The sequence below is a fragment of the Doryrhamphus excisus genome, linkage group LG15, assembly GCF_037039965.1.
Source record: "Doryrhamphus excisus strain RoL-2023G ecotype Guam linkage group LG15, RoL_Dexc_Guam_v1.1, whole genome shotgun sequence".
NCBI classification, from domain to species: domain Eukaryota; kingdom Metazoa; phylum Chordata; class Actinopteri; order Syngnathiformes; family Syngnathidae; genus Doryrhamphus; species Doryrhamphus excisus.
Window position 1 is genome coordinate 7187592 of NC_136371.1, and position 15494 is coordinate 7203085.

A 15494-nucleotide genomic window follows, 5' to 3' on the forward strand; every position below is an offset into this window, starting at 1 on the left:
CTCCTGCCTTCTAGCGCTGCACATCATAATTTCTTTTGCCGTCATGTGCATCCATCTTTCGGGTGATTCCCAATGACTGCACATGCCTTTGTCAAAATTCTGTGATTTTAATGAAACCATGTTCACTTCCACTACTAGTTTCAGTCCAATTTGAATGAACTTTGAATCTATTTGACTCTAATGACAAATAATATCAAATAACTTTATTCAACTGGAAAACATAAAAGGTTAACGGACCACTGTCCAACTAAATACCTTGGCGGACTAATGCACTGGTCCAATGATTTTAGATGGCAAATTAGATCAAGGAATCTTTGACAATTGTTTGTATTGCATCACAAGCATTAATAACAAGGGCCTTATCCTTTGTCCTACTGGAAACGAGGCTCTATGCATTTAAAACACTGGTCATGAATGACTGCTATGTAGGATAAAAGATCTAAAAAGGACATTGACAGGTCAGTGGCCAAATACGATCCACTACAACATGGTCATAAACAGATGAGGTGCGATAAAAACACACGGGAAACAAGGGGGCCGGGTTGGGGGGCTACTAAAATGGGTGCTTTACAGAACATACAAAAACACGCTCTTAATGGGTTAATACAACCAATATGAGCTGGAAAAATAAATTAAATGAAAAAAAAGCAAAAAGTTGACAGCATTGAGCCTTTTTTTCTGTGCAGGAATAAAACCACAATGCATTTTCCTTCTTTCAAAGAAAATGAACCCATTCCTATTAAATTGAATGTTAAAGTGTTTGCATCACTTACTGTACTTCTTCTCGCTGGCGCAGTCCCCCGTCACCTTGCATGCTATACGTCGGGGTGCCAACTATCCTCCAGCCATTGCTCTAAAGGAATCAATGGGATTGTTGGACATTTTCTTCACTTCCAGACACATACACACATTTCAGACAAGCATCTCATGTGCAACGTCCTCATCTCAAATCTATTCCCCATGGGGAGGCACAGTTTTATTCCTTCCACTTTGGGATAATGTCTAAGACACACAGACTTTACTACCTCCGGGAGGATCTCCACTTGTCACTAAATTACAAAGAAGTCTGCGTCGGCCCGCCTGGTAATCCTCCTCATCCACGTTGACCAACAGTTTTATCGCCTCGTGGCCTACAGCCTGCTTAAGAGAATCTGTGATGAAAACTCCCTTCAGGGCCTCTAACAATGATCCATTGATGTAGTCTCTCCAGAAAGCATCCAGGTAGGTGAGCTCAGAGAACTTGATGTCACAGATGATGGAGCCCAAGTCACGAGATTTGAGGATGGTGTTGGCTTGGTTGAAGCGCTCAAACTGTCGCTCCACCGCTTCTTGTTTGTTGGAAAAGATGTTGCCCTGGAGGGCCGAGTCGTGCTGGCAGTATTCGGCGCGAACACGCAAGCGGATATCTGAAGAAGATAGTTACAAAGTTCCAATTACAATTCTTCAAATGTTCACCAAAATTTGACCTAGGTTTTTGGACAATATTGCACATAACATTTGCCAGTCCATTTGCACTGTATAAATATAAACATATATTATTTTATCAATTGCATGTATTGTGCTGAGCAGCAAGACCAGATGCTACATGTAGCTACTGTATGTGTAGTTCTACTTCTATGGTTTTCATCCTTTCTCCTCACTTCTCCATCCCTTGTATCGTCCTGTGGTCGAGTCTCAACAATGCCATATAAAAATCTGAAGCCTCATGATATCTGCTGATGTGTCCTGTGACATCGCACAAGACGATGCTTTCAAATCCGAATGGTTGTGCAACAATTAGAATGTTTAAAAGCATAGTGCGTGAAGTCAGCTGCCTTCTCCTCACTTCCATGGACACCAACACCACATCGTGAAGTGACTTAAAACCTTGTACAGTTGAAGGGGACCTATTATACTCATTTTTGGCCCTTTGTATTGAGTTGTGGACTCCTACAGAGCAGCTACACACAATAACGCACATAGAACTCTTTCTACAACTTCCGGAATCTGCACCTATTCCAGATGTATTTCCAAAACGGTCTGTTTTAATTTATTCCACACACGGCCTACCTCCTGGCAGGCCCAGAAGGCCTTACAATGGCTATGGTTTGATCCTGGAACAGATCAGGTCTACTGTATGTCCTATGGGACCAACTGTACATCTTCAAAAATGACAGCGAAAGATCCTTCATACCACAAGTTTGCTTCTCTCTGAAGTCGGCCGAAGACTGGCTTCTCTTCCACATGCCGTTAGGTGCAGGAGGAGCTGGTTTCACCCGGGATGGGCCAACATAGGGTCCTGATGGGACAGAACAAAGACCTAACTGGGGGCTGTGACAACAACCAAACCAACCCATCTGAAATCGAGAATGTCCCCTTGTGGGACTAATAAAGGCATGTCTTATCTTAATAAATATGTCTCTGACAGAACACAATCGCCTCTTTTTCTTCGGAGGATGATGGAAACAGAACCTTGCGGTGCGTGCACACGGAGACCTACCTGCCATTCTGTGAGGAGCACTATCCCTGCTCTTCATGGCTCCTCTAGGTGAAATGTAGCGCACCGATGTCTCTTCCAGGTACTTGTCAACAGGATCTGGGCACACTGACAAACAACTGGTGTTGATAATAGTTTCATTACACTACAACATTTACATTTATACAAGCTCAATATGTCATATTGAAGGAAGGGATAAAGCAATGTAATCCCAGCTTCCACTACTGAACGACATGGGGTTGCTACATCTGTCACTACTGCCCTCTTCAGCTTCTTTTCCACCATTACCATTCCACCAGTGGTCTCTAGTTTGTACAGTGCATAAGCTTTTTAGGCAGGATACCTCACCCAAGAAGCCAAAGTAAAAGTTTAACCGATGCAAGGATTTTTCTTTCAAAATATGTGAATGCTCATCACTCTTTTCCAGTCAAAGCTGATGTGTGTGAATGTATTATTTTGATTAAAACACAAACATAATAGGTCTGCTTTCATGGATGAGTAAGGGGATTAAAGAATATTCACATTTCACAGGCCGAAATCAGAAGATATTTACATATTTAAATCATTAATTGATCACCCTGGTCATCAATGGTGGTTAGCGCGCAGACCTCACAGCTAGGAGACCTGTGTTCAATTCCACCCTCGGCCATCTCTGTGTGGAGTTTGCATGTTCTCCCCGTGCATGTGTGGGTTTTCTCCGGGTACTCCGGTTTCCTCCCACATTCCAAAAACATGCTAGGTTAATTGGGGACACCAAATTGTCCATAGGTATGAATGTGAGTGTGAATGGTTGTTTGTCTATATGTGCCCTGTGATTGGCTGGCGACCAGTCCAGGGTGTACCCCGCCTCTTGCCCCAAGACAGCTGGGATAGGCTCCAGCAGCCCCCGGAACCCTTGTGAGGAAAAAGCGGTAGAAAATGAATGAATGAATTGATGACCAAAATATTAGTGAATTAATTGGGTGATCGATTAATCATCGATTATGTAATTATAAGGCACCATCTCATCACAATAGTGTGATATTAGATGCACAATGAATATGTGTTTAAAGCGCCAGTGCGTGTTCTAAGGCGCACTTACTCGGGTTGCAGTAAAACTGTGTGCTATTTGGGACAAAGCACCTTTATGGGTAGCGCTTTTGCAATACATTGTGCAGCTTGTGTGTGCACGCGGGTGTCTCCCCAGGCTGGCAAAAAGCCCCCCCCCTTAGACGTAATGTGAGCATAGGACAAAATGTATATCAGACAGTATAGGCAACAACAGCTGCACGGCTCCACCCATATGTGTTGGCTGCGGCTGTGGATTTCTTCAGCTACAGTGCCTGCTGGAACCCATGCATAGTGGCCATGACGTCAAGGTGCGGATCATCTGTTTTTGATCGCTTTACCTCCCTCATCAGTAGCGATGAGAAGAGTTCTTTGCACGACTGCACTTCAGGTAAGAAACTGTACTAAAAATAAAATAAACATGACCTTGGCACGGACTGTATCGTGGATTCCCTGTACTATTACACTCATCTCTAGCACATTCTTACGTCTAAAGCTGCATGGAATGGAACAAACACCTATAAATCAATACGTTTATGTGAGTTAGCACCCCCCAACGCCACAGCAAGATTACACAAAGGTATTGTTCAAGATTATTTGCGAAATAAGACCACTAAAGTACACTCACCGGCCTGGCGTTTCTTAAGCGTGACATAAGGCAACAGGTCATGGCGAGTGATAATCCTCAGAAGCTGGAGCACGTGTTGAAAGTTGGTCTCGTCACAGCGACCCTGGCGCTCCAGGGCCAACAAGAAATCCCTTCCACTCCGGATGCCGCCACGCTCATACTCATCAATCACATCCACAAACAAAAAAGACAGTACTCTAACGTCCCGATGTGTGAGTTGGGCTCCAACTATGTCAAACATGCGGTGTAGAGAGTTCAGACCATGTGACCTGTCCACCGCCTCCTCAGGCCAAGGCTCAAAACTCCTTGATCCTCTGGATACGTTGGAGTTCACAAAACAGGCAGAAACTCCACTAGTTGTCGCCAAATTGGAACATCCCGGCCGGCGTGGAAGAGCTCTGTTGTCCGTACGGCCAGCCGTGGCGCTGCTCTGGTTTGAGTCAAGTGGATGAGCCTGAAAATGAGGCTGGGCTTGCTGTGCTGAGTCATTGTGGGCAACCTGGTGATGAAGAGCCCCACCGTGGAGTTGAGGCTGCTGTGATGTCATCTCAGGGACCAAATGGTACAAGGAAGAGGTCAAAAAACGGCAACTCCTGCTGTCTTCTGCTCCACCTTATGACTAGGAGTGGAACACATACACATTTATTTTACACACATTATCACGTGACAATACACAACAGTACCAATGGAGTTATTACAATAGTCACCTTTCCACGTTTGCGTTTGCTGTATTTAAATGCTTGTGATGGCAATGGAGGTTTGGGCCCTAATGTAATGGACTTTAGACCAATAAACACAACAAATGGAGTGGTATTAGCCTCTTTATTGTTTCCCCCACATTGAATCAGAATGTTGTGCATAAGTTTTTGTGATTCAGGAGTTGAACTAAGAGACCAGTAAAAGTCTACGGGGGTTTTAGCAGTTTATTTTCAGATTACAGTTTAATATGGGGTTTTGTTACAATCTGTAATCATCAAATCAATCATCACTGCATACAACAACGACATCACCCAACCAACGTCCTTCGCCTAATGCTGAAGACATTTTCAGTAAGTAGAACCTTTATAACACAACGTAAAGCATGCATACGTGTTACTGCACTGGCAATAAACGGCACCGAGACAATTAACAGAATTGGCCTAACAATATAGTTCGCAAAAAAAGTTGTAGTATAGTTGCTTTTATGTAACAAACACTCAACAACTGACCTCACGGAAAAGACACTTTAAAGTGGAATAAGTGGAATAAAATACAAAATCGTGCATTTATTGGTCATGCTGGTGACCTGCGTGTTGGTTTGTTGCGGATCCAAGCTAACATAGCCGTTGCTACTAAGCTAGCAAATAGTTATTTCACGTCAAGTGGATAGCCGGAATGCATTGTGTTCGCTTCTTTGACTAAACATTGTATTTAACCATCTTTGCAGCTCGAAGGGAGTTATAACACCGTAAATACACCGACACGGCTAACGCTAAACTAGCGAGACACGTCATCTTGCGAGGTTTCTTCGTGGACAGAGGAATGCTTTTTGGGTTACTACATAATGATGAATAATTATAAACGTTGCAAGACTCTTACTTTGTGGTACGGCGCCTATTTACCAGGAATGAAGCTTGGTTCGCTGCTTTTTAGGCCCTTCAGCAGACACCACCTGGACTTTAGGATAAAATGAAAGTACTTCCTGTTTACAGTACGTTCATTTCCTCCCTAGCCTTTGCATTCTTTGCTCTCATCCTCCGCCTCTTCTTTGAGTAATACAACTTTATTGACATTCACAAAAACAATAGGCCTACAATATCGAAAAAAATATATGTAAAGAATAACACATTATAATTTGTAAATCAATTATTTTATATACACAAGTAAAACCAAATCAAAGTGAACATTAAAAATCAATTGTTACACTATTTAAAGTTGTGACGAGCTTTAAGGCTTTGGAACGTGAAGAGCGCTTCAGAATTGTTAATTTTGCTTTAAAAAATGTTTTTCTTTATTACTACTTATCTCTTTCTGGCCCCTATTCTCATTCCTCAGATTCAATTGGCTGTCAACAAATAGTTTAAAAGAAGATTACTGCCATCTATTGGACATCAGGGGAATATCAGGATCTAGAACAAAAAGCTGCCGCTATTAATGATTATATTACTGAAATTTTTAATCAAATATTATTAATGGGTACTATGAAGATTTTTTTATTTAAATAACCACATTTTCAGGTACATAATACGACTCTATATTACAAATTATTAAGGAATATTTTACTTTTAAGGGTGTAATTACCTTTCTTTCCGCCGCATTTCCCCTGAGTCCTAAAGGTATATGTTCAAAAGATCGAAGACTATCAATAACAAGTATATTAATCATTTTCATAATGAAGTAGTTTGGTAAATGCATTGATAACATTGGCTTATACCATCCATCCATCCATTTTCTATTGCTTGATGGAACTGGAGCCTATATCTCAGCTGACACAGGGCTACCCATGCAACACCAGGGCAGAACATGAATTGTGTAATGGGACTAAACTATTTATAAAACCATTACCATCCTTCCACCGAAAACAGGGCTAAATGTAGATTACATTACTACACCCTACTGTCAGAGGACTACTATTTCCAGTCAAGGACATGACACATTTAAAATAGCTCTCTGCATCTGTGGATCTATTTTTAATGCCAGCATTTGGACATATTAATAATATACAGGATTAAGAAAATAAGAACTAAGAAAATTTGTCATATATATAACAGTCACTCTCTGAAGTGAACATTGATTGGCTGTCATTGTCTTTGGGCTTGTTTAGCATCACGTCATAGGTGCATTGCAGTTGGGAGGGCGCGGTGAGTAGCGGAGAGGAAACATAAAAATGTGAGAGTTGTTGGTCCAATGAATGGCACTTTGGACTCGTCTCAAATACAATGTAAATAGTATGCATCTGTTCAAATCTGTTAAAAACAATAAATGCCTTTAAAAGTCCACTTTTTGGGGGGTTATTATTATGATATTGTTCCACCACAATAAGTAATGAATTTAAATGAAAACATCTCAAAGTGAGGGCTTCACTCTGCAATTTTTAGGGGAGGATAAAACAACAGATTAATTACATTAATTAACTACAGATTATGATTAATTAATTTCTCATTAAAAAAAATCTCTTGACAGCACTAATTATGCTATTCACTGTATGAAAAGTTTTAGTAGTAAGTGTGTCCATGTGTTGATGCGAGTGGATAAAAAGCACAGTTGCTCCACTCACTGGGGATTCTGGTGAATTACAATTTTAAATTCATCCTTTATTGATTTTAAAATTGAGGGAGTTTCCTAGCACCGAGTGTTGTTATAAATGCTAGAAATGGTGAGCATAGGCACTTGAGCTTCTTTACAGGAAGTTGCTCTTTGCGGTATTTGGGCAAACAGCAGCCAAATGAGCTTGTAAACACCTCGGAAACGGCAGGGGGTCGTTACTCAACAGAGCTCACAGTGTCATAAAGGGTGCTTGGGCCTCACTAAACTTGGATGTCAAGTCAGGGGCCACAAAAGATACCTTGAAACCCCTGCTCTTAATTATGTGAGTATGAATGTGTCCTGGGCGGGACGGCGGTCGGGTGGTAAGCGCGCAGACCTCACAGCTACACCAGGGTTCAATTCCACCATCTCTGTGTGGAGTTTGCATGTTCTCCCCGTGCATGTGTGGGTTTTCTCCGGGTACTCCGGTTTCCTCCCACATTCCAAAAACATGCTAGGTTAATTGGCGACTCCAAATTGTCCATAGGTATGAATGTGAGTGTGAATGGTTGTTTGTCTGTATGTGCCCTGTGATTGGCTGGCGACCAGACAGCTGGGATGGGCTCCAGCACTCCCTGCGACCCTCATGAGGAAAAAGCGGTAGAAAATGAATGAATGAATGTGTCCTGGGCGGCACGGCGGTCGAGGCGGTCAAGTCACAGCTAGGAGACTAGGGTTCAATTCCACCCTCGGCCATCTCTGTGTGGAGTTTGCATGTTCTCCCCGTGCATGCGTGGGTTTTCTCCGGGTACTCCGGTTTCCTCCCACATTCCAAAAACATGCTAGGTTAATTAGCAACTCCAAATTGTCCATAGGTATGAATGTGAGTGTGAATGGTTGTTTGTCCTGTGATTGGCTGGCGACCAGTCCAGGGTGTACCCCGCCTCTCGCCCGAAGACAGCTGGGATAGGCTCCAGCACCCCTGCGACCCTCGTGAGGAAAAAACGGTAGAAAATGAATGAATGAATGTGTCCTGTGAAAGGGGAGGAGTAATAGAAAAAGGATGTATTAAGTTTAAACTTCCAAACTATTTTAGCGGGTTCAAATTTCAACTGTAATTATCATTTATATAGTAACAGCCATGATGTTGAAATCCCCCCCCTACCCTAGCTTGACATTACCTAGATACAATATTATTTTCTCTCATGGCCCTTGCAGGCATAGTATGTAAATATGACCCTTAAAACCATGTCAGCCAAACCCAAAGACAGTATGTAAATCCACCAAGGCTGCAATGTCCCCCTTTTGATAGGTGGCTTCTTTTGTTTCCTATTTATAGGGCCCTTATTTTACTCTCTGTTTCTGTCAATCAGCCCCTCCCCCCCACCACTCTTCAGTTTTGTGGGATGGCTCATACGCTTTTTTTAATGCCATAGTCCTGAAGTCCAAGTGCTGAAGGCTGCACCAGTCCTGCATTTTGTCAGAGGCAGCAGCAAGGACCAGAAGCAATGGATGACGTATATAAAGCAGCCGTAAGTACACACTGGTAATACTGTGAATACTTCACATTGAGAGTCAAACCTGTGATGCATGCATTGAACTGAATGTGTATGTGTATGTGTATGTGTATATCATTGAGAGTCAAACCTGTGATGCATGCATTGAACTGAATGTGTATGTGTATGTGTATGTGTATATCTTATGTGTACAGTGCATGGAGCCATTGTGACCGTTTGGCCCTTTCAATGTCAAGTCAGTGGACAGCCATAGGTTAAAAAGTACACATACTGGATTAGTTGGAGATACTTAGATATACATTTACATACTGTACATTTATGACACTCCAGCTGTGCCTGTATTTGATTTACAGATGAATAAATAAGGATGTTTCTGCAGAAATATTGCTTCCCTTATAATATGTGCCACCACATAAATGGCAGCCAGGGTTAAACCCCCCTGTGCAACAATAGATATAAAAGGAACAGCTGATGGCGCTCCTAACCCTTGCACATACATACACATACACATAACTCCATAACAATCAATCCAGCACACTCACCCAACAACAGGAATAGTAAGTGGCGACAGCTACGTGATATACAGTATCACTCATAATGCTTAGCGTCTATTGTGTAGCGGTACGGTTTGATCTTCTGCATTATTCTTCCCTTTAGGTTGAAAACTTGACGGAGGAGCAAAAGAATGGTAAGCAACTAACACTTTTTCATTGGAGTACACAAGTAGTGGGTTTAAAATCACTACACACACCTACTAAATGTGAATAATTGAAAAAAAAAATCCACAATCATATGAGAGACATATGCATGCATACAGCATGTGTCAACAGTAACTGGTTTATAGCCAGAATAATGCATGCTAGGACATTCATTCATTCATTTTCTACCGCTTATCCTCACGAGGGTCGCAGGGGTGCTGGAGCCTATCACAGCTGTCTTCGGGTGAGGTACACCCCGCCTGATTGCCAGCCAATCACAGGGCACATATAGACAAACAACCATTCACACTCACATTCATACCTATGGACAATTTGGAGTTGCCAATTAACCTAGCATGTTTTTGGAATGCGGGAGGAAACCGGAGAAAACCCACGCATGCAACATGCAAACTCCACACAAAGATGGCCGAGGGTGGGATTGAACTCAGGTCTCCTAGCTGTGAGGTCTGCACGCTAACCACTCGACCGCCTTGCGGATGTTAGGACAATTATTCAATATTTTCTGTCAATCACAGGACACAGTCCACTGACATGAATGGGTGTCCAAAGTGCGGCCTAGGGGATATTTGTGGGTCTTGGCTGATGATCCTGCACCCTCTGATTATTCATTCATTCATTCATTTTCTACCGCTTATCCTCACGAGTGTCGCAGGGGGTGCTGGAGCCTATCCCAGCTGTCTTCGGGCGAGAGGCGGGGTACACCCCTGGACTGGTCGCCAGCCAATCACAGGGCACATATAGACAAACAACCATTCACACTCACATTCATATCTATGGACAATTTGGAGTCGCCAATTAACCTAGCATGTTTTTGGAATGTGGGAGGAAACCGGAGTACCCGGAGAAAACCCACGCATTCAAACCCCATACAGAGATGGCCGAGGGTGGGATTGAACTCAGGTCTCCTAGCTGTGAGGTCTGCACGCTAACCACTCGTCCGCCTTGCGGATGCTAGGACAATTATTCAATATTTTCTGTAAATCACAGGACACAGTCCACTGACATGAATGGGTGTCCAAAGTGCGGCCTGGGGGATATTTGTGGGTCTTGGCTGATTTTTTTTGCTATTGCCCCGAGGCCCAAAGTGGCTCCCTGCACCCTCTGATTATCGCAGATTAAAACTTGTTTGTGCACAATAGAAGTAACATGAGTATTGCAGTAACTTTGCAATAACATGCCAAGCTCTCAAATTACACAACAAAAGTTCTTCCTGCACAAAAAAAATCATCTTAATTACTTGCCACCTACTTATCAGCACCCTTCTTCCAGAATTCAAAGCTGCCTTCGACATCTTCATCCAAGATGCAGAGGATGGCTGCATCAGCACCAAGGAGTTGGGGAAGGTGATGAGGATGCTGGGGCAAAATCCCACCCCTGAAGAACTGCAGGAGATGATTGATGAGGTGGATGAAGATGGTATGTACACAATATATATGAAGAGCTTTCAACCAAAAGGCGCTAAATCCATTTTGACTGATTTCAAGAAAATCAATGATTTTTAACTACGCACATATTAATCTATTTGGCCATCAAGTCTATATTTCAAATGAAAGAGCTATCAATATAGGTCATAAAAATGCATGCTATAAAAATCCTGCACACACCGTGTATTTTATATATTTTTTTTAATTATTTTTTTTCGGATTTAGCGCCTTTTGGCTGAAATGATGGATTTAGCGCCTTTTGGCTGAAATAAATTTGAAGTCACCTTTAACTTCTTCAATGGCGTTGTTGTAAAAGAATGTAAGGTGCTTTAATGTGCTATGCTAATAAAATAATTACAACACAGAAGCCATTCTCAACATACAATACAGAATAATTATTATTAATTAAATTAATAAAAATTTCATATTTGACTGCACCATGAAGGTGACAGTGACAAAAGTCATCTCATTACAAACTCTTTACATTGTATGTTTTTTAGTACAAGTAAAATAATGTTTCTCATGAAAGTTGGAGGTGTCAAGGTAGAGACATGCCTTTTATGGCAAAAAAAAAACTTCCATGTTACAGAATACTGTAAAAACACAATTTGTGTTCTCCTGAATTGCATAACATACTGTAACTATCATACGTGTACTTAATGTACACAAACAAAACAGGATGCGCACTGATACTGGCTTTCTGTATGTGCAGTGCCAATTGTATTCTTCTCTCTGATTGGTCAGATTATCAATAGATGGGAAACTTGGGCCAATCAGAATAAAGAATAAAGAAAGGGATTTAGCTCCTTTTGGTTGAAAGCATAAATTTCATATCACTTTTTTCATATTTTTAAAAATGATTTCAAGACCAAAATATGTAATTTGGATACACATGACAGAGGTCTATTAAACTCATGAAAAACATGCAACTTAGTGAAAATTGGATTTAGCGCCTTTTGGTTGCAAGCTCTTCATATATAGTAGTGCAAATAGTACATAAAGTTTTTGCATGATACTGCAAAGACTATAACGTTTATATAATAGTCTACCTATGAAAACAGCTCAAAACACTACTATGCCAATGTTAGCAAACTAGCAATGCTACCACATAGCATAATAATGCTAAGTGTCGACCTATGAAAACTTCTAGAAACGCTGCTATGCTAACATTAACATGTTAACATGTAACACCTGTGTGTTTAGTGTTTATACAAGTGTCTAGCTCTGAAAATGGTTAAAAATGCTACCATGCCAACGTTAGCATGTTAACAATTTTAACATTGGCCCGCTAATAGGTAGCATAAGCGTTTGTGTCTACCTATGAAAATTGGTAAAAAATGTACTATGCTAATGTATAGTATAAATAGTATCTTTGATGATACTGCAGTTTCTTCGGATGATGAAAATTAAATGTAATACGTCTATCACAGGCAGCGGTACAGTGGACTTTGATGAGTTCTTGGTGATGATGGTCCGCTGCATGAAGGAGGAGAGCAAAGGAAAATCAGAAGAGGAGTTGGCTGAACTTTTCCGCATGTTTGATAAGTATGTTTTCAAATGATCTTAACAAACAGGAAATACGAATACCATAGAAAATACTACCATATACCTCAGTGTAGCTCATCTGGAATTAAAAGTTACTGATATGAGTTGTTTATGTTCTGTTAAGGAATGGAGATGGCTACATAGACCTGGAGGAGCTGAAGTCCATGCTGGAGTCCACTGGAGAATCCATCACTGAAGACGACATCGAGGAGCTGATGAAAGATGGAGACAAAAACAATGACGGCAAAATAGATTATGACGGTACAGTATTTAATGGATGCTTTATTTTTGGGCCTTTTCCAAAAATTGTATTCAAAAGTCAGAAATCTAAAAAAATATATTCCCCGGAAGTTGAAAACATCCCAGTTCTTGCTTCGCCCTCATACTCACTGCACATGTAAAACTGTATTTTACTGTGGCCTTTAATTGTGGCCAGCCTAAGACACACCTATGCAAAAGGTTGGTTTTGTAAATATCACCTACTGTTTGATGTGATTTACAAGTATCCCTGAATGCAACTTGTGCTTTGTGTTCTGGGAGTTATGTGATGCACCTGAATGCACCATTTTAGAAAAAGTTTGAGCAGCACCGACCGCAGTTTGCTCGTTGTGATCCCCCTTCTTAATAGTATCTAAAACAGGGGTCTCAAACTCAATTTACTTGGGGGCCACTGGAGCTCGGGTCTGGGTGAGACTGGGCCGCATCAGGTTTTCCAAAAAAAAACCCAAAACGCATTTATTAAAAACAAAAAAATAAAAAAAACTTTGCTTTGGTTCCAATTTTCTACAATAAAAGCTCTGATAAAACATTCCACTGTTCTCAAATATCTTACTTTTTATTTTTCTACACAAAATAAGATGAAAAATAAATAAACAAATCAAGAATAAAAAAATCAATCAATCAGTAATAAATAAATATAATAATAATAATAAAACGGAAAATAATAAAAACTTAAGAAACCACATATAGTTGGTGGGTAGACAAATTATTTTTTTCAGATTAAAATGAACAAAGCATTATTAGAGCCCTGTAGACATGACAAAACACGACTATAGTCACATTTATACTCTTTTTATTTACAACATATTGCGCAACTGCAGGGTCTTGAGACACATGCTAACTCGCAAACTAGAGAGCTAGCGACCTAAACGGTAGCCTTCAAGTTATTTCCTTTAAACTTAAATAGCCCAAAACTTACCACTTCCACACAGATAGGGAGGATAACTATTAACAGTTATTTAACCTTTAACATGAACATTAAACATAATAATTTTCAAATTAATCAAACTTGCGCGGGCCGCACTAACATTAACATTTCATATCAAGGCGGGGGCCTCAAACTAGTGTGCGGGCTGCGTGTTTGAAACCCCTGATCTAAAACATCTCCACAGTGACAGGTTCTTACTTCTACATCGTGCGGGGATTAACTGGAACGCCAATAGAAAAGGAATCTTCACGATGAAATACACAAAGTAATTATTCAAACTTACTTATTTGTGGATATGATGCACACAGAGCAAGGACCAACTTGCCCCTGTCTCCTTGCACTACGAGGCGTTCAGGCGCACTTGTAATTTTGAGTGTTAGTCGCTAATTGTTTTTCTTTTTTTTAAATTCACGTTTGGCTTAATTGTGTTACTGTTACATATTCTTAAAGTGACTTTTTGGAGCACAATTGTGTACATTTTTGTATTAAAATTGATATTGAACAAAAAGCTTTAAAGTGAACAGTCGCTGGTAGTTACTAATGCTTTATTTTAACTGTACAGTAATTACACACCAATATGAAATGAAGTGTTTGATTTCCTGTGTTCTCTCTGTTCACAGAGTTCCTGGAGTTCATGAAAGGTGTGGAGTAAAGGCTTGTGATGGAGGATGCACAAATACTGAATGCCCGTCTTCAGCCTGCTGCATTTAGTCCTTAAAATACTGTATGCCTCCTGCCATGCATATCTCCAACAGGCACCCAAACTCCCACTCATGTTTTCTTAACACAACCACAGAGAGGATCCAATATTTGACAAATTCACAATCCGTGAACACAATTTTTTAATAATTTTCTGAACTCTTTGTGTAATGGAATTGTAGCCCTGCTACAAAAGGTGCGATTAAAGGGTTCCCAAACATCTCATCAACATTCATGAAATGACTGTGTAGCTTGCACTAACTACCGTAAATACAGTCTCATCCGAAAGTGAAATAAAAGTTATGACTCTTTTATTGTTTGTTACCTCATGGTGAGATGAGCTGGACTCTATAGCAAGCCTTTTTATTTCCATATTTTTGTACACTACTTTGTGAGGACGTCTGCTCTTTGCGCACTTTCCTTTTTAGATGTTATAATAGCAGAATATGACACAATTAAGGACAGAGATAATACAGTATATGTTGCAACTAGAAAAGCATTGTAGAGTGCAGACCTCTGCCATACAAGCTAATATTAGCATGCTAACACCTAGGACGATAGTGCTAAACGTTTATATAATAGTCTACCTATGAAAATAGTTCAAAATACTACTATGCCAATGTTAGCAAACTAGCAATGCTACCACATAGCATAATAATGCTAAGTGTCGACCTATGAAAACGGCTAGAAACGCTGCTATGCTAACATTAACATGTTAACATGTAACACCTGCCAACGTTAGCATGTTAACAATTTTAACATTAGCACGCTAACAGGTTGCATAAGCGTTTGTGTCTACCTATGAAAATTGGTAAAAAATTTACTATGCTAATGTTAGCATGCTAACACCTAGCATGATAGTGAAGTTTTTATATTTGTGTCTAAATATAAAAATACTACAATGTTAACATGCTAATGTTAGCATAATAACACCTAACATGATCGTGCTAAGTGTATCTACCCAGGATCATCGCTAAAAATGCTGGTATGCGAATGTTAGCATGTTA

At 40.5% G+C, this 15494-nt stretch overlaps 2 protein-coding genes across 3 annotated transcripts; one reads left to right on the forward strand and one right to left on the reverse strand.

Annotated features, from left to right (window-relative positions):
- Nucleotides 1-313: 313 nt before the first annotated feature.
- Nucleotides 314-5889, reverse strand: dedd (death effector domain containing). 2 transcript variants are annotated; one of them, XM_058051179.2, is made up of 5 exons: nt 5753-5889; nt 4152-4770; nt 2480-2584; nt 2174-2278; nt 314-1406 (listed from the first exon to the last, which is right to left on the reverse strand). In XM_058051179.2, exons 2-5 carry the CDS (start codon nt 4696-4698, stop codon nt 1003-1005), a joined length of 1161 nt encoding a protein of 386 aa, XP_057907162.2. In that variant the 5' UTR covers nt 4699-4770; nt 5753-5889; the 3' UTR covers nt 314-1002. The 2 variants fall into 2 exon arrangements, with proteins under 2 accessions (XP_057907162.2, XP_057907161.2); XM_058051178.2 differs by having other exon boundaries at nt 5730-5872.
- A 2898-nt stretch (nt 5890-8787) lies between these two features.
- LOC131104281 (troponin C, slow skeletal and cardiac muscles) lies at nt 8788-14790 on the forward strand. The gene is made up of 6 exons (XM_058051288.2): nt 8788-8908; nt 9551-9581; nt 10882-11028; nt 12467-12581; nt 12706-12842; nt 14409-14790. The coding sequence occupies exons 1-6, from the start codon at nt 8885-8887 to the stop codon at nt 14438-14440; spliced, it is 486 nt and encodes a 161-aa protein (XP_057907271.1). The 5' UTR covers nt 8788-8884; the 3' UTR covers nt 14441-14790.
- Nucleotides 14791-15494: the final 704 nt, after the last annotated feature.

Coding starts and splice junctions, on each gene's coding strand:
- LOC131104281 (XM_058051288.2), top strand. CDS start 8,885: ATGGATGACGTATATAAAGCAGCC. Junction 9,582..10,881: donor GACGGAGGAGCAAAAGAATG/GTAAGCAACTAA, acceptor CCCTTCTTCCAG/AATTCAAAGCTGCCTTCGAC. Junction 12,582..12,705: donor CTTTTCCGCATGTTTGATAA/GTATGTTTTCAA, acceptor TGTTCTGTTAAG/GAATGGAGATGGCTACATAG.
- dedd (XM_058051179.2), bottom strand. CDS start 4,698: ATGACATCACAGCAGCCTCAACTCCACGGTGGGGCTCTTCATCACCAG. Junction 2,585..4,151: donor GCTTAAGAAACGCCAGGCCG/GTGAGTGTACTT, acceptor GTTGTTTGTCAG/TGTGCCCAGATCCTGTTGAC. Junction 1,407..2,173: donor CAGAGAGAAGCAAACTTGTG/GTATGAAGGATC, acceptor TATCTTCTTCAG/ATATCCGCTTGCGTGTTCGC.